Genomic DNA, 20,410 nt, shown 5'->3' on the forward strand with positions numbered 1-20,410 from the left:
TTTAAGAATAGCTTTGCTGAAGCAACACACCTGCTCATGCTCCAGCTTGATATTTCTTCCGTTTAAAACTGCACACATTTGCTAAGCTTCCAGTTCCTCTTACCAGTGACAGGTGATTTCTTCTGTTCTTATTCAACTGTTGCTCAGAGGGATCTTTGTCTCTTTCTGCCCTTTCAATTCAGTCAGTCTGGTTGAACCATTCTCCGTGTGCAAAACATGACTTTTTGCAAACCCTTCATACTAAATGTTGATCTGCAGTATCTGTATTTATACATAGAAATACAAATAAAAGTAGAAGAAAATAGATAATAAAGTAAAAGTAATAAATGTTGAATCCAAAAACTGCCACATGGAAACAATGTAGACCCTATCTTGGGAAGGGTACGAACATTTGTAAACAGTCACAGACGCGATTCTCATGAACTTCAGATTTCCCAACGGAGTCTCTCATTATTAGACATCATCTTTCTGGAACTCTATAGCTCGAACCAACGGTGTGAAGGGATATACAATTGACACCTTGTCCAATCAATTTATATAACCCAGACCTGACATTTACTGTTTGATGGACAGATAAAAACCACCTGATCCATATTTTATTGCATGAAGGACAGAGGGGAAAGGAGCTTAAGACGAAGGCAGAGAGGTTACTAGGAAAGTGTAAATGTGGACATATCGTAAACTTGGGACTCTGTGTGCGATGGTAGAGCTTCTAAACCCAATCAGCATTCAGCAGTTTTAATAGCCAGCTATGAAATAAAGCCTTTTTCTGGTGTGTTCGCAGCCCTTTGTGCACTTTCCAGAAGGCTATTGGGTCCTAAGCTCTTAAACTCTCCCCTAGATGGTCTGTCTGTCTGTGGGCATCAAGTCCACCAAAGCTCCCCAGTAAAGCTGCATGCAGCCAAAGTGTTTGCATGTGTTTGCGTGTGTGAGTGTGTGAGTGTGTGTGTGTGTGTGTGTGTGTGTGTCTGAGTGTGTGTGTGTGATGACTTAAGTGAAATCCCACAGTGAGGACTGGCTGAGAAGTGAATTGGCTATAGCCCCACTAAGGCTTTGTAACGGCTGGTTGGGAACTGTGTGCGTGTGTGTGTGTGTGTGTGTGCGTGTGTGTGTGTGTGCGTGTGTGTGTGTGTGTGTGTGTGTGTGTGTGTGTTTTGTGCGGTGCATGCACAAGTATGTGACAGTGAGAGATGGGACAGCGGGCCACTCTGGACTCTGACCCATATCTCACGCTGACCTGAACACACACACACACACACACATTACTGTCCCGTTGTGCCCTCCTGCTTGCTCCCTGGCCCTGTTAACTGCCTGTTAAGTATTAATGACCAATTATATGCCACTTCCTTTTGGTGGAGGGTACACTTATTATTTGTCTGTTATTAGGAGGAGAGATGGAGATGATGTCTTGTCATTTAGCTTAATTGCCCGCTTGTTAGTGTTTGAAGGACTTGCCGTGTGTGGGAGTACTTATATATATATGTATGTGTGTGTGTGTGTGTGTGTGTGTGTGTGTGTGTGTGTGTGTGTGTGTGTGTGTGTGTTAGAGAGAGAGAAACAGAGGGACATTTTGTTAGTGTGTGTTGGATGAGTGAGGGAGGGAGTGTGTGTGACTAAGCAAGAAAGAGGTTTAATTAGATTAGGGATTAGAAACTAGATGAGTCAGGATTTTAATCTGTCCAGGGTGGCATGAGCCATGACACTCAGCCAGACACACACACAGCGTTGTTCGCCAGGATGTCTAAGTAATCCTCGCACCTCCTGTCTCCTTTGCCTTCCCGCCTTTCATGACCAATTCATTTTGTCCGCCTGCTCCTTCCCTTCATCTCCCGGCACGCCGTTTCTTCATCTCTCTCCTCTAGCAACACTCTTTCCACCCTTCTTCTTTCTTTCTTTCTTTTTCTCCACTCTGCTCATCTGACACCCTATTTCTCTCTCATCTGCCCTCCCTTGCCTCCTGCCAACCCTTTCACACCATCACCGCCCTCTGACCATCCATCTGCTCGTAATTGGTCAGGACGCAGCCCTCTGTTGCCATTGGCTCCTTCTCCGAGCCCCTTCTATACTTTCTTCTCACGTCAACTTCCCCCCGTGGGCTTCTTTACGCTCCTTCTTCACCTTTCTTTTTATAGCATCCCCCGGTGCCTGTGCTTCGATCCATCTTCTTTCACTTGCACATTTTTAATACGCTTTAGCACCTCCGGGTTTTACTAAATGTATTTAAAGGAATACGTTGCCCGCAAAATAACCATGTGAGTATCGATTACTCACCCCGTTAGTTCTTGAAGAGAACTTTGTTGTTCTCACATGCCTCCAGGGTGGGAGGAGAATCAAATAACAGAGAAAAGTCTTAATGAATTGAAGTAAATGGGGGCCGCTGTTTTACGTACTTTACTTGGGCATAGCACGGTCTCACACTTAGGCAGGCACATTACTCGTCCGTGCGAGTCCGAAGTGTTTTCGGTAGTAAGGTTTAAGTGAAGATGTGTTTTGGTTCTGCACATATGACTAGATAGATAAGACTTGTATTGTGCTGCCTGATTTGTATGAGAGTTTGTGAACAGATGTTTTGATATAGTTTTGCTGCTGTTAAACGCAGTCCCCCATTTATTTCAATTCAAGATTTCTTTTCCGTTTTGGGATTCTTTTGGGGTGAGTAATTGATAAACAAATGGGCATTTTGTGGGTGGAGTATTCCTTTAAGACTATTATTCTACTGCGGTATTAGGCAGGACAAGTCAACACATTACAAAGTATTGCATTAGTGCAGAACATGGTTGTAGAGATAACAGGAAAAACTAGTAGAATTAATAATATACAATATCGCAGCATTTAATTGGCATACGTAAGAGGTCGAACCTGTGGCAGGATTAAGTTAGACTATTTGCCAATATGAGTGTGCATGCATGTGTGAGGCGATGTGAAGCTCAGGGTCAAGTTTATGAAGTTGGAATTCTAAAGTGAATGGGTAAAGCTAATAATTATTTCAAATGTCAACGAATTTATTCATTTCTTTTTCAATTGATGAACTAATCGTTATGAAATGTCAAGAGAAATACATAACTATTTCCCAGAGATGACGTCCTCAAATGACTTCTTTTGTCAAACCAACAGCCCCAACCCCAAAAATACTGAGTTTACTGAAGCTGGAAACAGCAAATGTTGGACATTTTTCTTTGAAAATTGATTTCAACAATGAATCAATCATCAAAAACCAAGGGAATTGATTGACATATCCTTTCAGCGCTTTTAAACATGAAACCTCTCTCTGTCTCCTCATCAGGCCCAGGAACATTCAGTGGTCCAAGATTAATGAATCCTTACCCGAGAGGGCGGAGATTTCTGGCCCCACCTTTCAGATTTCCCGTCTCAGCCAATCACACAACGGGACGTACTTGTGCCAGGCCCAGAACAACTATGGACGCGCTGCCGATCATTACACCTTATTGGTGTATGGTGAGTAGATGGCTTGACGGTTGATTATATTTTGCAAGTTTTTGTGCGTGCTTGAAAAGTTTGCTCCATTGATTCTTTTTCTCCATTGTTTTCATATCCAGTTTTAGTATCCCAGGTAATTGTTCACTGTTAAGAATGATGTTACGTTCGATGGATCTTTTGTTTGTTACGTTTCTTGTTCTTGTGTTTTTGATGTTGTTGTTGTGAGAAATCTTTAAAATTATATCGATCCCTTTATCTTCCCAGTGTCTTTGGAGTCTGGCTATTCTGGCACTGGGCGACAGATCCATTAAATCTTGATGCTTGTCTCATCTGTCTTTCGGCTTTATTTGTTTTCCTGATTCGGTACACAGCAGGAAACCTCTGCTAAAGCTCCTCCTGAATCAATTCAACAGAGACATTGATTCTTCAACACGACGTGGGCTACCGTGCTCAGACACTAGTCACCAATATAATTATTCAGGCTATCTCTTGTAAAGAACCAATTGATCTTGTCCCCTGCGAGATGTTGGCTTTTGTTGTCAGCCGTTGCAAGTTTTCCAAGATGTTGCACCTCGATTCACTGGTGGTTTGCTCAATTCTTAATGAAGGTTGACCCAGATAGACTGCACACCGTGGCTCAAAGAAGACAACAGTGGAGCTTGCAACATCACTGGAAGTCTTGTTACCGCGATTGTTACTTTTCAGAAAATGAGACAACTTTCTCCCCGAGGTTGAAGCACATTTTTGAAAACAAGGTTTTTGGATGCGTGTTGATGTTGCGTAATCCACTCATGAAACAGTTGAGTAAACTTGCAGTCAAACAGGGACAAAATTGGAAATGTGAGATTTTAATGGGGCCGCAGCAAAGCTAGCTCATCATTAGAGGCTTCTATTGTTTCGCATCCAATCCGCGGCCCAATTACACGACTGCCACTCAGCAGGTTTACCTTTTTGTATTGTTATTTAGGCTGCTCTCCTCCTTCTGGCTGCTCCTGTCATTGCACCCAAGCACCTGAATTGGAGATCAATTCATGTGCGAAGACGGACGGACGGATGGAGGGAGGAGAAGCATGATATCTTATGTAACGTTTTGGCTTTTGGTTAGCGCCCCCTCATCTATCTATCACACTAACACTCTCTTTTCTCTCTCACATGCACACACAACAATCGCACACTCTTGTACAAGCACAGCATCAAACAGCACACATAATGGCAGCTTTCCACAGGCATCAAGGGTGGCAACAGTGGCAAGATGAAAGGTGACATCCGCATCCACTCCCCCTTTCTCGTTGTCTCTCTCTCTCTCCCGCTATCCTAGAAGGTTAGACATGTCGAGCTTTGATGTGCGTTGCCACCGCTGTAGAAAAATGTTCCGTCTCTCTCCCTCCTCCTCAGCTTCCTCCCTCACCGTCTTCTTCATTTGATCTTCTGTCTGCCGTTTCGTATTTTCTACATTTCGTCATTTATCTTTTTTATTTCATGCCGTTCCTCTGTGCTGGTCATCAATTTGATTTATCTTTCAGTTTTTTTTCCTCTTATCCTCTCTTATTATGAAAAAAGGGGTACATTTAAAGTAAGGAATCTTGCTTCGATCAAAATTCATAAAAGACCAGAAATCCACATAACCAACATAAGCCAGGCTTCAACTCCTTTGCTCTGCACGGCGGATTTCCAGCAATCAGCTTCTTAAACCCTCCCGCTGTATCCGCGTATCAGTAGTGGTTTGCTGTAGTTCAAAAAAAAAAAAATGTACTCGCCCACGAGGCAGATTGTTTCAAACCTTATCTCAAAGAGCTCAGAGATGTTGATTCAGCCATCATATTAATCTGCAGACGACAGAAAGTCACTTTAGATTTTCCTCCAGGCCACAGCTAATACTCTGACTAACGTGGTGTTGATTCTCTCGCAAGAAATGTCAGATAAACTCCTTCATTCAGGCTATGATGTTTCCAGTGATATGTGTGTCTTTGTAAATGTTAGATTATTATAAAACAGTGTGTGTGCTCTACATCATTGCTAATGCAAATAAACCAATATGGATGGTTTAATATGGTGTTAGTGAACTTCTACTTTTTGATGATTGAATACCAAGTTCATCAGTCAGTATTGCAAATAAATACGATTCCATTGTGTAAAATATGTTAAGATGACTCTAACAGAGTGCTTTTTTTCTTCCTAGAACCCACGTTGTTATTGTAGGTCTCTTATTTGTACTTTTTTCAAACTGTGAATATCTCATTTTGCTCTTTGCTTATTCCTTAAGACTTGCGATAGAAAAAAAGACACAGTTATTGTTGCTGCTTTTCTTATTCTTATTGTTTTTCTTTCATTCACACCTCTCCATCCATCTCTCGCTGTCTTCTCTTCGGTTATTCTTACTCTCCCTTTTCTCTCCCAATCCCCATTCCTTTCCTTCGACATCCGTCCTCTCCTTTACTCAGCCCGCCGTTCTCGCCTCTTTTACACCTACTGTCCACTTCCTCTTCCCCGCTCCACTCCTCCCACACCCTTTCAACCAGTTTTCACATGGTCACCAGTTTGCCCTCTGTTCTCGGTTCAGCTGCAGTTCAGCCTCTTTACTCAAAGAAGGCCGAGGTTTCTTCGAATACGCCACGGAGAGCAGTGAGTGTAACTGAGTGAGGAGTTGGTGGGGATAGATGGAGGGATAAGGGAAGGGGGAGAGAAGGTCGGAGGAAGTGATGGAGGAATGAAAAGGGAGAGAAGAAGGGTGATGGAGGTCGAACGCAGGTTAACATGCGCTACCACAACCTGTCAGATGAACGGAATGGCGCTTTAGTTGGCTCCTAGCCTTCCCAGAGGGAATCCCAGAGTGCACTGGGGGAGGAAGGGGGCAAGGAGGGCGCGCTGGAGAATGTGTGTTGTAAAGGATGACTCAGCAGAAAAGAAACTATTTTATTGCAGATGCAGAAAAACTACCAGTGCTCTCTCTGGACTCTCTCCTTCTCATTTTGTGTCAACCTTCCCTGTGCGAGAGTTATCTGCCATCAGGGTCTGTACATGGAGTACAAACTCAGGCAAAAGTGCCTGCCAATTTGTCCACAGGCGCTTTAGGCGCTGTCACTTTAAGAGGAGAGATGGGCTTCATGCTGGCGCAGGGAAACAAAGAGCGAGAGGTGGGAAGCTCTCCGGGGCCGTGGCGAAGACGTGATGCGCTAAACTTGAGCTTCATTTGACCGGTCATACTTGTGTGTAGATGCAAGTCTGTGTGTGAGTGTGTGCGCATGCGCTTTTATGCGTTTATGATTTAGAGAAAGCGTGCGTGTAAGTTGATCCGAGGAAATGAACTTTTTGAAACTTTCAGAAAGTCCCTAATGATGTAAATGTGAGAAATTGTTTTGAACGAATAACCGAGCGCACGCACTCATACGCATTACACACACAGCAAGTATCTGCGGAATGTGAAATGGATGAGGCCTCTGTTGGTAGTTTCATCTCTGTGCCACCATTGCTGAGGAGAAATTGGATTTTTTATATTTTTTTTATGTATGTACTGTATATATGCACAGGTGCATGTCTGTGCATGTGACTGGGAGGAAAGTGTTGCTGATTGGCTGGTGAAAGCCCAGAGGGCTTCCTTATGTAATTGAACTGAGCTGCTACACTCAGATGAATCGCCAAGCCAATAAAACCCATTAGAATGGAATTGCATGAGAGAGTGTGGGAGATGGAGAGAAAAAGGTACGAGGGAGGGAGAGCTACAGATGAGGGCATACATATTTCTGGTTTGCATATATGTATCACACATAAATGCGTGTGTGTGTGTGTATTTTGGTAAAACAGAGCAGGGAAGGGAGCACGGGAAGACTAGAGAGACGAATGGTTTGATAGAAAGTGTCATAGAAAGCATAGGGGAGTGATGGGAAGATGAAATGATGGGTACGCAGCGAGATAGAGAGGGAAGCTAGGTGACCAGGGATTAGTCTGTGTCTCCTCGGCTGTTGTAATGAGCCGTCAGGATAATTGGAATGAAAAACATAGTCCACCATTTAATGAAGTGAGACTTTCAAAAAACATGGAATGAGAATGAAAGTGGAAAACAGGTTTGGGGCTCGTGGCAGAGGAAGCTAGACGGAGATAATGCATCGTTCATTTTGGCAGTTTTCCTCCACACACGACAATGCACTTCTATTGGCGTCTAAGTGAATGTTGAATGAGTCCTCAGCCAATCAGTGTCAGCCTTGATGGCCTCCGCAGTGGACCCCTGACCAATGTCCAGCATTCAGTGCACTGATTGACAGCTGGAGCCACCGCTGCTCTGGGCGAAGCCCTTATAATCAGGAACACCGAACATGAAAGAATAACGGGGCTCATCCAAAATGGCGGCGCAGTATCCTCAGGCGCACTTCTGCGAGAATGAGATACGAGGAGAAAACGTCATTATCCCGAGTGCCGCCACATCCGTCCCTCGAAATAACATGGGCTGTGTGCCTGATTGGCAGCCATATAGTGTTAATGAACAACAATATGATGTCAGGAAAAAAAAGGACGCTATCGGCCAAGAGGGCGACAGCTGTATGGCATTCTCCTTAATTAACTTGAGGAGAGGCAGTGTGGGAATGTAGTCGCAGAGGAGTGAAACCAGAGAGGCAGCCGAATGAAGGAAAGTAAAGGAGGGAGGGGGTGCAAATGAGGGGCGGAGAGTTTGGTAGATGAAGAACAAGGAAAAAAGAAGTGAGGGATGACGGCGGAACGATAAGAAGAAGTTGAACACAGTGAGAAAGAACAATTTTTAGGTCATTCGTGAAAGCCAAGAGAAATTAATCAGCGTCCAGTTAATTAGTGCGGCAACCCTGGCCATTAATCAAGTGACAGCCACGTGCACGCATGTTGGTGTCCACACGCAACATATATGCACTCAAACAGGAGAGCGGCAACAGAAGCACACGCGTCTATTAGTGTCACTTTCTCTCCATCTGGTCCAGTTTCTTTTCTTCCCCCCCCCCCCCCCTCACACTTTGCATCACAGAAAACTCTGCTCATCTCTTTGTCTTTCCCGCAAAATACACTACACATCATGTCATATTTCTTCGCAGAGAGAAGCAGACCAAGGCTTCAAAAATTCAGGAGGGGGGGGGGGGGGGGAGGTATAGTGCTGACATAAGAAGAGTGCAAAAAGAGATTGATGATCTCAGGGCCACTGGGAGAATGGGAGAGAAGAGACAGAGGAATACCAATAAATTACTCCTGAGCAGAAAGGGCTGTGTGTGTGTGTGTGTGTGTGTGTGTGTGTGTGTGTGTGTGTGTGTGTGTGTGTGTGTGTGTGTGTGTGTGTGTGTGTGTGTGTGTGTGTGTGTGTGTGTGTGTGTGTGTGTGTGTGTGTGTGGGTGGGTGGGTGGGTGGGTGCACTGTATTCCTCGGTTTGCCTTTGTGTGTGTGTGTGTGTGTGTGTGTGTGTGTGCGCACTGTATTCCTCGGTTTGCCTTTGTGGGTGTGTTGTATGTGACTTTGCATCGGCAATAATGCATATGTGTGTAAAAGTGCACAAACATGTGGTCTGGGTATGTGTGTGCACACGCTTGCATGTATTTCAAAAGAAGCTGTGTGTGTGTGTGTCCTGAGACTTGGAGTGCATTGACTACCTCGCACGTAGCGGTTTTATAGAGATTGTTTGATGAAGTGGCATGTTATTCACTCTTAAAGTGCTAATGCACTCAGACACACATTCACCCCCACTCTTCCATCTCCCTTTTAGTTCTTGTCAGCCATTATTTTTTGGTCTTTAACACCAATATGAACTCTTTCTACCTCTCTACCTACCATTGTGTCTCAGCCATTGATTCAGAGAATGTGTCAAGATCCAAGCTATTGTTCTGCATTGAATGAGACAGTCCCTGCATGGCACTGCTCCATTGGGAATGCATCTGTCACAGACAATGTCTCTGTCTCTCCTGCCATTGTGCCATAGAAAATGTGTCAGTGACAGAGAATGTGTTTTCCTATACATTCCTTTTGCCTCGTAGATGAATGTCAGTCTGCCAGGTATGATTCCCTTCAGCCTGTTTTCAAGCATGTCTTCACCATTGTAAAAGTCTTCTTTAACCCCCACAGCTGCAGGCCTGCCAGAGAACATCATTAGTCCTTGTCCTTATCGCTTGTCAGGGGTTGAGATCGATTCCATTTTGCACACACGGCCAATTTAGGAAAATAATTAGTAACATTTGTCTCTGGTATTGAAATGGCATCGGCCTCAGTTGCTGATCAGCGTGTTTGAAATAAGTCTTTCCTGCAGTTCTCGCACATCTTCTCCTCCTTCTCAAAACTCATTGGAAGAGACGAACTGTCTCTGAGACTACGTCCAATGATTATCGAGCAGGATGCTGAGGTAGAGCAGCCAAGAAACTCAATTAATATTCATAGTAATGAAGCATGTGTCATGTTTTATAGGCTGTAGTAACTTTGCTTTGAAACCCTGCAACGCCTTTGTTGAAATGCCACTGCATGTCGTAGATAATAGCATTTGTGTATGTGTGTGTTATCCCATTCCCTGTCTGTCTGTAGATAATGTGTCAGTCACTACCACGGTCCCTCCCACTCCCACCACCCAACCAATCACCTCCCATCCCGCCACCCCAACCCTCCTAACACCCATCTTCGCTCCGAAGCCATCAGGTAACATACACACATCTTTTTGTTCTCCCTCTGCTACCTTCCATCGCTCTCCTCGTCCTTCCCTGCTCTCCTTTGGTGTCTTTCCCTACGCTAGTCATTTGATAACTCTCAGGTGGCCTGCAAACACACACACACACACACACACACACACACACACACACACACACACACACACACACCTACACACACACACACACACACACACACACACTTCCTCTGCTGTAACCTTCCTTTGCCCTGCATCTACATGAGCGTACGTGCCCTGCAGACGCTTTGATGTGCACAACCTCCCACTCTCTCTTTTTCTTATCACTGGCTGTTTGATGCTCCCACACACACATTGCCCAGTCAGCGTTTATGTACGTGTGTGTGTGTGTGTGTGTGTGCGCATATGTGTGTGTGGTCTTTGGTGGGTCTTTTGATGCTTGGTGGGTACTGTTAATGAATCTGCATTAAGAGTTTAAGGAACTGGAAACGACTGACACTGGCCTCTGCAGGGCCAGGGAGATGCTACACAAACACATTTATCTGCAAAGAAACACACAAACAGGCACATATTCTGCCAGAGAGGAAGATCAGGGATCAAGGTGTGTCTCGTCGTATTCTCCCTCATGATGATGTTACACAGTAGGGGAGGGAAAGTCTGCTTGGCTATGGAGGGTGGAAAGGGTCACGGAGGATAAGACACACGCACATTTGATTATTAGTCCTACAAGTGTGTATGTATGTGCCCGTGTGGCTCCTAACACACAGGCGTGCACGTGTACGGACATCTGTGTGCTCATCCTGCGACTGCAAATTCACAAGTCAATGCGTAAAATGATAAAACATCATGAATGACAATACAGCTAAAACAAAAACAATTAATAATAGACAAATATTGCCTATAATCATTGATAGCCTGCCTATTATTATCATAGTTTCATTGATTGATGACTGGAAGGAAACAAAATCATGACTGAAAACAAATGGAGTCATATCCTATTGTTTTGTGCATCAAGCCCATTGTTCATAATTTCAGAGAAGCATCTCTTGATCTTTCTGTCAATGCTGACCCCTTGTGTCTGAAACAAACATTCCACTCACGCATTATTACTCAGAGTACAGCTCATCATTTCTCTATGCACTTCTGCTGTGATATGAACACAAATCTCAATGATGTTGAACACTTGATACAGTCCTTTAATGAACATTGCACCACTTTGCTGGATAAAGTGGCACCTCTTAAGGAAAGGACCAGGGCTGCCTATAACACTACTCCGTGGATGACAGAAGCTGTGTGCAGCGTGAGACAGAAGTGTCGCAGGGCAGAGCGACTCTGGAAAGCTACTGGGCTAGAAGTGCATCGTTTATATCTCAAAGACCTCAGAGTTTCTTTTAATACCACAGTAAAGGAAGCTAGAACTGCTTATTTTGCCAACCTAATCTCTTCTTCAAAGAAAAATCCCAAGATTCTGTTTGACACAATTAGAGGAATTGTTTCACCACCTGTCTCCACTGTACCATGCTATTCTGTTGACGATTGCAACAAATTCCTGATCTATTTTAATGATAAGGTAACAGGTATTAGGTCTGGCATTCGGCCTGGGATCTGTTCGGCTACTTGTAGCTCCTCGCAATCTCCTGCTGTTATGGGCTCTTTCCAGCCTATCAGCCTTCAAGACCTGATGGACTTAATTAACAATACAAAGCCATCAACTTGCCCTCTGGATATAATTCCATCCTCTCTATTTAAGAACGTTCTGTTAACTATTGGCCCTGCAGTAACATCTATTGTCAATTCCTCATTGTCTACAGGAATTGTCCCTTCCTATTTCAAACATGCCACTATCCAGCCCATATTAAAGAAACCTAACTTAGATCCAGCTTTGCCCATGAACTACAGGCCCATATCAAAACTGCCTTTCCTGTCCAAACTTTTAGAGAAAGTGGTGGCCAAACAACTTACTGCTGCACTGGAGAGGCACAACATGTATGACAAGTTCCAGTCTGGGTTTCGTAAGCAACACTCTACTGAAACCGCTCTCCTGAGGGTTTCAAATGACATTCTCATGTGTGCTGATGCAGGTGACTGCTCTGTGTTAGTTCTTCTGGATCTCAGTTCTGCATTTGACACTGTAGACCATGACATCCTGATTAAGAGGCTACGTGATTGGGTGGGCATAACTGGCATAGCGTTAGACTGGTTTACATCTTACCTCAGTGACAGAAGTTTCAATGTCTCTGTGGGTGCTTTTGTGTCTGTTACCTCTCCACTGTCTTGTGGTGTACCGCAGGGCTCGGTTCTGGGGCCTCTGTTATTTTCACTTTATCTGTTACCTTTGGGACCGATCATAAAAAGCTATAATGTGTCCTATCACTTATATGCAGACGACATCCAACTTCATCTGTCATTCAAACCCAGCGAGGCATTCACATTAACTAGGCTCCTGGACTGTGTCAATGCCATCAGAGACTGGACGGCAGAAAACTGCCTGCAACTCAACGACTCTAAGACGGAGGTCTTAGTTATTGCTCCAGAGGAGTTTGTCCCCATGATCAGGCAGATTATTAGTCCTCTCTCCTCTGCTTCCCATTGCAACCTGCGCAATCTTGGGATTTTCTTTGATCGCTCCATGTCATTTGACCCTCATGTTAAGCAGCTGTCCAGGTCATGTTTCTTCCATCTAAGAAATATCAGTAAACTGAGATCTGTATTATCAACGCCTGAATTAGAAATTATCATACACACATTTATCTCCTCTCGCATTGACTACTGCAACTCACTTTTTACATCACTCAGTGTATCTGCTCTTAACCGTCTGCAGGTCATCCAAAATGCTGCCGCCAGATTACTCACCAGGACAAACCGACGGTCTCACATCACCCCCGTACTCCGATCTCTCCACTGGCTTCCTGTAGCATCTCGGATACACTTCAAAATTCTCACCATCACTTACAGAGCACTTCACGGTCAGGCTCCGACTTATGTAGCTGATCTACTTCGCCCCTATTCACCCGCCCGCACTCTCAGGTCAAATGCTCTAGGTCTTCTGTCAGTCCCACGCACACGATTTAAGACCCGTGGTGACCGAGCCTTTGAGGCAGTGGCCCCGAGGCTCTGGAATGCTCTGCCTGCAACTCTACGCCTCGCAGATACTGTGGATACTTTTAAAAGCCAGCTAAAAACCCACCTGTTTAGGCTGGCGTTTGTGTAAAAGTAAACCCATGTCCTAGACCTGCTCTTAACATTTGTTTTACATTTTTATTTTATTTTTATTTTATTCTTTAACATTTTTTATTCACTCTGTGTATGTAATTTATTGACCGTAGGGTCACATTGTGTTTTTTATGCTTTTAAATGTCTGCTCTGTTAAGCACTTTGTGATAGTACTGTCTGTGAAAAGCGCTATATAAATAAAATAAATTCAAAATTCAAAAAAAAATCTCATGGACAGATTAGACGGTTCCAATGTGATTTAAGGCTGGAATATACAGTTAGTTGATAGAGATGCTGGATTTGGCTTAATGTTCAATGCCGTACAGTTAATGAGGCTCCTTTTCTCTGTAGCATTGTGGAAAATCAGTTTTTAAGCCAGAAAAACACATTTGGGGAAAAAGTTGAGTTGTTACTTTGATAGAATGCTCGGAGTTTCAGTTCATCTTAAACTGTATCTCAAATGTTCTAAAATAAAAAAAGAAGTTAGCCGACAAACCTTTAGGGAATGATGTCCTCATGCAGCATGATGTAAAAATATAACGAGACAATGGTGTTTCAGAAGCTGAAGAAAACGTGCTTGAGGCTGGATTTGACTTGCCGACATTGAGCTCCGCAGGCCTGCACATTACTCCCACACCAAGCGCCAACACTGAGCATAATTTCTGCAATATAAAAAGAACGGAAGCTATTGAAGCGATAAAAAAAGGTTGTTAAAAATGAAAGCGACACAAATGACCAAAACAGGAAAAAAACAACAATAATGAGTCATACTAGGCTGTTAATGTGTCCCACGTTTTGATAAACAGCTGTTTTTTCTCCTGCCACGGTAATAACGGTGTTCATTTGCTTTTAGCAGCTGAAGCCTGGTTTAAGAGTCAAACGTGTGCACATGCACTCGCAGGATGCGCACACAGACAGACACACACACCGCAGTGTGTTAGGAGTAGTGACGCACCGTTGTGACCTGCAGTTTTCTTTTATGTATCACGCAACCTCAGGCTTGGTTTAGAAATTACTTTTCTAACTTCGTAAAACAAAATATGACAAATAAATACAGAGATATAATTTCACTGAATTGTTATTTACTAAAATAATGGTATCTGATACCAGATTGGCCCATTGTCAACGGCACCCGATCGGACGGATACGTACGTCTTGTCCTCGCTGACCTTTTGGCCCATAACACGGCACTACTTTGCTACCGTGTGTGTGTGTGTGTGTGTGTGTGTGTGTGTGTGTGTGTGTGTGTGTGTGTGTGTGTGTGTGTGTAAAACGCATCCACTGTTTTCCCTCTCTCAATATCTACAGAATATATTGATCTCATACATAGACTCACACAAACACACTCACTGGCATCTCTTCTTCTCCTCCTCCTCCTTTCTTTCCATACATCCATCTCCTGTCTGTTGCTTAAAAGGGGAGATGAAGCGAAGGGAGCGGCAGAAGCCTTCCATTGCCGCTGCCGCCGTCTGTGGCAGGTGGAGGTTGTTCACCTGCTGGGCGTGTGTGGAGATGTCATAAAGAGTCATAGGAAAAGCAGCTGGTTGAACAATTCGGTGAAGGCTTAGTCGATGTTGATGTGTCATCTGAGGGGCTCCTCGGAGAAACGCCGCTCTGTACTGTCATACATTTCCTGTGGAGCTTTGGGGCTGCGGTGGATTAAAAACAAGGGTGGTGTGAGGTAAACGTATAGTGCTTGAGTCCTTCCTTTTTTTTATCCCCTGTGAAATATTGCTGCTTGATCCAATCACAGTCGAATCACACGTGTCTCGTGTGCCTACAGATGCACCGATGTCTCACAGATTTGATCCCATACACACATGATCATACACATACGCAGGAATATGATGCACTCACAGTCACAGTGTCCGATGAGACGCTTGTCCATGAAATGCATGTGCAAGAATGCACCCTCTATTCTTCAGCTGTCAATCACTGCTCCACGCCCTCCTTTGCCTCCTCTTTCTCTCCTGATCTCTGTGTTGGCACTCAATTAATGATTCATGTTTTAATTCGGCTCTGTCGAGGTCCAAGAGCCGGATCAATAACTCCACGTCCTTGCCTCCTATTTGGCGTTTCCAGCTTTTATACTACATCCACTCAGCCCCAACATAAAAAAATAACTTTTGTTATTGTAAGCGACTGAGATACTGTAAATACGGACTCAAAGAGCTGTTTTTTTGCAGTACAGATACCTAAGTTCCTACTACACCAACCATTTAGTTCTCTGCTTCTATGTCTCCTGCTTTTGTTGTTTTCAGACAGTATTTACTGGTGAAACTGTACATACATGCTTGCTCTTAAGCCTGCTTTATAATGGATGTTAGCGCTGTGGCTAACAGTTAATCTGTTGATCATTTTTTCAAGTGATCAATTCATTGTTTAGTTCTCAAAATGTCAAAAGAAAACTGTCATCACAATTTACCAGAGCTCGCAGACGATGTCTTAAGATTGGTTGTTTTGTCTGACCAACAGTCTCGAAGCTCAAATTATTCAATTTAAAGTGACAAAACACAAAGAAAAAGCTGCATATCCTCATTTATGAAGCTGGAACCAGTGAATATTTAGCATTTTTGCTTGATAAATGACTTCATCAATTACTCAAATCATTTTTTGTTTCATTTTGACAAATCGTTTCAACACAATCTACACTTCTTTTCAAGCTTCCTTTCTTTGAGCATCTGTTCTTTACTTATGCAGTGTGAAGTTGGTAAAAGGTGAGGTTGACATGAATAATTCCTTACCACTGCTGCAATTTTATAAATGTCACAGAATTTAGCTTGCCTTTTTATCTTTTCATCTCTCTTCACTCAGTTTTTTTTTGATTTCATTTCCCAGGGCTGCACTACTCAGGGTGTGAGCACACTCAAAGTTTGGCTGAAGTGGGTTTTTAGAGGTTATTTTGTCAATCACTTTCCTCATTTCTGCACCTTCTTCTCACCCATTTGGACCGTCTGGCGTTCTGTTCAGTGGGGGGTGATGAAAGGTGATAATGCAAGTTTGTTGGACGATATTGACTTCTGTTTTCTCCTCTCTCGCTCCCTGTACTCTCACACGCTGTTGTTTTAATGTGCCTTCTTTCGCTCCCTTTTATATCTTTTTATCCTTTCACAACATCTCTCTTGCTTTCATTTTTGATCCAGTTCTCTCTTTTTTTCTCTATTTCTTTGCCTGAACTTCTCTCTCCTTTCATCTCCATATTATCCTTGATGTGCCCCCACACTCCACCCACTATTTGTCTCTTTTGTTCCTTCTCAGAACCCGGTGCAGTGGTGGAGACTCACAGTGCAGTACCATATGCAGTGATAGGTGGCGTTCTGGCACTGCTGGTTTTCACCGTCATCTGTGTCCTCATCGTCACCATCTGGTGCTCTGTTCGACAGAAAGGTAACGCACACAAAAGTTTCTTTCACAAGCAAGCGGACATGTCTGGCAATCATCGTATTTTCATCACATCTTTCACAGGCGCGTTTTTCTCATTTGCGCCACTCTCTGGCATAACAAGCTGTGAAAAAAAAAATCATTGCAGGCCCCGTTACACCCAGAATCCTTGAAAATAATCTCTTAAACTGAGCTGTACAATTGTGCAAAGCAGACAGGATGGGATGCTCCTCTCTCCAGGCGGGCGCTTCCGTGATGGACGGCCTTGGCCAGAATAGCAGAAGAGTCAGGGTGGGGTGGGAACTGTAGGTGTGGTCCCCGTGTTTTATGACTATATCTTAGTGTATCAAGGCCCATCTATTAAAAGCAGCCTCCCTGCGTTCCCTATCTTTTTAAGTGCCCCTGTTTTGGCAGCCTTCAACTGTGCTCCCCAGCTGCCAAGAAATCATCCAGGAGCAGTGTAGCAACCAGCAACCAGCTATTACTTACCCTATGGCCAGACAAGCCGCCCGTCAGCATTCAGCATGGCCTGACCGCCAATCAGCACAGGAGACAGGACAGGACAGGACCATTACAGCCAAGCCATGTTGAGACGGAGCCATTAAGGCTTTGTCTTCCGGCCTGCCGTGACTGGCATGCCAGTCACGGCGGTAAGGAGAATTAGAGTGTCACTCACTCCTGGGGTGAGGGGACACTCAAGCAGGAAGATGACTTGAGCAGTTCTTGCTCTCTGTGTAACCTGTACTGCACCGACTCATTAATCATACGGACCTGAGGGATGTTAAGATGTGTTTGATGATGGGTTTTGTGAGTGACGCAAACGTGCCATGGTTCTCTTGCACCTAACCTTCCCTCCGTCCTTTTTTCTGCCAATCTCTCCTCCTTCCCTCTCTTCTGTTCTCTATTATCTTCTCCACCTGCCCCTCCTCTTCTGCCTCTTCTATTCACACATCCATGTCCTACCTTTAATTCCCGCCGGTATAGGCTCCTACCGTACACGAGAGCCTATTCTTGCTTGGTATTGACCTAACAATCAGTTAACGAATGAATTAATCAGTCACAGGTATGGAACTCAATAATATTGGCGCTGGTTGGTTTGATAATGCTGCATGGCGCTGCAGTGTTCATGACGCTTTGCCACCTAACCTTCCCCCTCCAATCTCCCTCTTGGTCTCTCTCTCTCTCTCTCTCTCTGTCTCTTTTCATTCAGGTTCCTATCTTACCCATGAGGCCAGTGGGTTGGATGAACATGGTGAGGTGCAGGAGGCTTTCCTCAATGGGAACGACGCCAGCCAGGGCAAGAAGGAGTACCTACTGTAGCCCCTCCCTATCCCCTCCTCTTCTGACACCCATCCCTCCCTCTCCCTGTCTCTCACCTTATATACAGTATACACACACAACACACACTTCTATACAAAGCGCCATAACAGGCGGCCTTCTGAAAACGACTGTATACAGATACTGCACATAGCCGATCCATCCCGCTCCATCCCACTTCATGTCCTCCATGCACTCACACACACACACACACACACTCACCTACACACACACACACACACACACCAGTGACAGACTGAGAAAAAGAGAGCCTATAGACCCACCAGCTATTAACGACTGTGCCATATACTGTAAGTCGGAGAAACTGGGGAAAATGGAGAGCAAGAGAGTCGGGGAGAGGGTGAATGTAGACAATGACGAAATGATGCCATAATTATTTTTGATGGAGAGGGAAGCGGGGAGCACAAAGAAAATCTGCACTCTGCCCGTGCAGCCGCCAAAGTGGAAGGGGAATTAGGGGCAGATGACTGCTATAGTTCCATGCCTTGAGAAAACCATCGATTTTACAAAACTCAATCTATAACTGATGGAGACAGTGGGAGCAGTTTGTGAGGAGAGGGGGGGGGGGGGGGGTGGGGTGAGCAGGAGCTATTGAGAGCTAGAAGATTGAAATTTTGAAAATTGCCAGAGCATTTTTGCTGTAGAGCAACTCATTGATAATTCTCTAACACCACTGGAGTGTCTCAGCCCAGAGTCCCGGGTGGTATCCAGACTCTGTGGACAAGCTAACTGTCCTGTTTTGCTGTCCCAGCAAGGTGGCCTTCCAACAATTTGTGAAAAGAAATCGTCTTTTCATGATTTTATATCCTCTCGCTGCAACGGTGAGGAGAATGGTTCTCTTTTCTTTTAATTAACTCTCCGTCTCCTCCTTCCTCTCCGTTCACCTGTTACCATCCTCTCCTTTCTATCTCTCCTTCTCTCTGTCTGTCCCCCTCTATATCGCTCCTCCTTTGTTGGCTCCTATTAATGAAAGGATTAGTGTTGGGCTGCGTTCCCGACAAAGAAGAAGGGAATATGACTTGCTAAGGCATTAAAGAAGAGCTTAATTATTTAAGAATGTCATTAAGAGGATACAAAGGTTTAAAAGTCTTCATAAGAAAGGCAAGGGGAGTGAATGAATGAGGAAATAAAATGGGTGGGTATTTTTTTCTGAATGCTACCACACATGCAGATACATGCACACATCCATACGTACAGTAAACATGTTGACAGAACACGTATACATATCTCTGAACTACTTATTTGTATAAAAAAAGAACAGAAACATAAATTAAATGACTCTTTTAAGAAAAAAAAATGTTTACTATTGAAACGCATTATGAAGCGAATATACTAACACAGAATATTAGCCTATAGAGGTGCAAAGCCGAACAAACCACTGTCCAGTGATCTTTAAAGAAAATAAAGAAAAGAATAAAAAAAATGTCATTTGTCTTTATGAGAAACAAGAGGTCTTATGAATTTTTTATTAATTATTATTTGAACAATTATGATTGTTGTTAATGTTATTATTATTACTGCCGTTGTTATTATTATACTTGTAAATGTTAAAGAAATGTACACTTCCCATGGTTTGTTTTTGGTTCTACTGTAGAGAAATTGCTGTCTTTTTTCACTCTTACCTTTCCTCTCTCTCAGAGTCTTTCTCTCTCTTCGTCTTCTGTGCCTAGTCGTCTTTTCTCCTGTCTTTCACTCTTGTTTATTTTAGAGTCCATGTGTAATTGTTGATATATATAGCTAATATTCTTTATAGGGGAAAGATACAAAGCACGACAAAATTAAAAAGAATTCAAAAATAACCTCTGGGATCAGACTGGTTTTTGGCTGTGTTTACTGTGTAATTAGCAGGTGGTGTTTTTGAAATCCTGTGAAAAGAGAACAGGAGATGGAGCGTGTGATTCGATCAATGGGGAATAGCGGAGTTATAGCGGGGAAGATAAAGATGAAGGAAATTGAGCCAGTTGTAAATGGCAGCTCATGCAGAATAAATAGAATAAACTAAACAGAAGGTTCTGTGGCACCGCTAAGGAATCATAAGAACAGATAGCGGGGAAGAAAGGGGGTTGAGTCAGATGCATACAGAAAAATATGACTCTGCCATTAACTTCCACGCAATCAATACCCGATTCTGTCGGGAAGCACTCAACGTGTCCATCTGTGCACAGGGCTAGATTTGAAAGCCGCCGGAGGTCGCCGGGTGACAGATCGATGAGTTTCTCTTCCATCGATGGCAAGGCTCCACGGTCGCCTGTCATAAAGACAGATTGTCAAACGGCAATCAAAGTAATGGACTTGCCAAGCGCTACCAGCATGAGTTGACACTCCGGACAACAAACAATTCACACACACGTAGACACCAGACATATCTTCAGTTTATGATGACGAGATGATGCAAAAGTAGCGGTGGAAGCTGCCGCTATCGGA

General features: G+C 43.9%; 1 protein-coding gene across 5 annotated transcripts in view; it reads left to right on the top strand.

Annotated features, from left to right (window-relative positions):
* Positions 1 to 19,755, top strand: part of cadm4 (cell adhesion molecule 4) — a 145,238-nt gene extending 125,483 nt beyond the window's left edge. For 2 of the 5 annotated variants that reach the window (XM_079275582.1, XM_079275581.1), the window contains exons 6-9: positions 3,284 to 3,456; positions 9,958 to 10,068; positions 16,526 to 16,654; positions 17,859 to 19,755. In XM_079275582.1, the coding sequence (XP_079131708.1) occupies positions 3,284 to 3,456; positions 9,958 to 10,068; positions 16,526 to 16,654; positions 17,859 to 17,968 (523 nt within the window). In that variant the 3' untranslated portion in view covers positions 17,969 to 19,755. Of the gene's footprint in view, positions 1 to 3,283; positions 3,457 to 9,957; positions 10,069 to 16,525; positions 16,655 to 17,632; positions 17,712 to 17,858 lie in introns of all 5 variants that reach the window. The other 3 variants (XM_079275583.1, XM_079275585.1, XM_079275584.1) reach the window with 3 other exon arrangements.
* Positions 19,756 to 20,410: the final 655 nt, after the last annotated feature.

The sequence above is a fragment of the Melanostigma gelatinosum genome, assembly GCF_949748355.1.
Source record: "Melanostigma gelatinosum genome assembly, chromosome: 9".
NCBI classification, from domain to species: Eukaryota; Metazoa; Chordata; class Actinopteri; order Perciformes; family Zoarcidae; genus Melanostigma; species Melanostigma gelatinosum.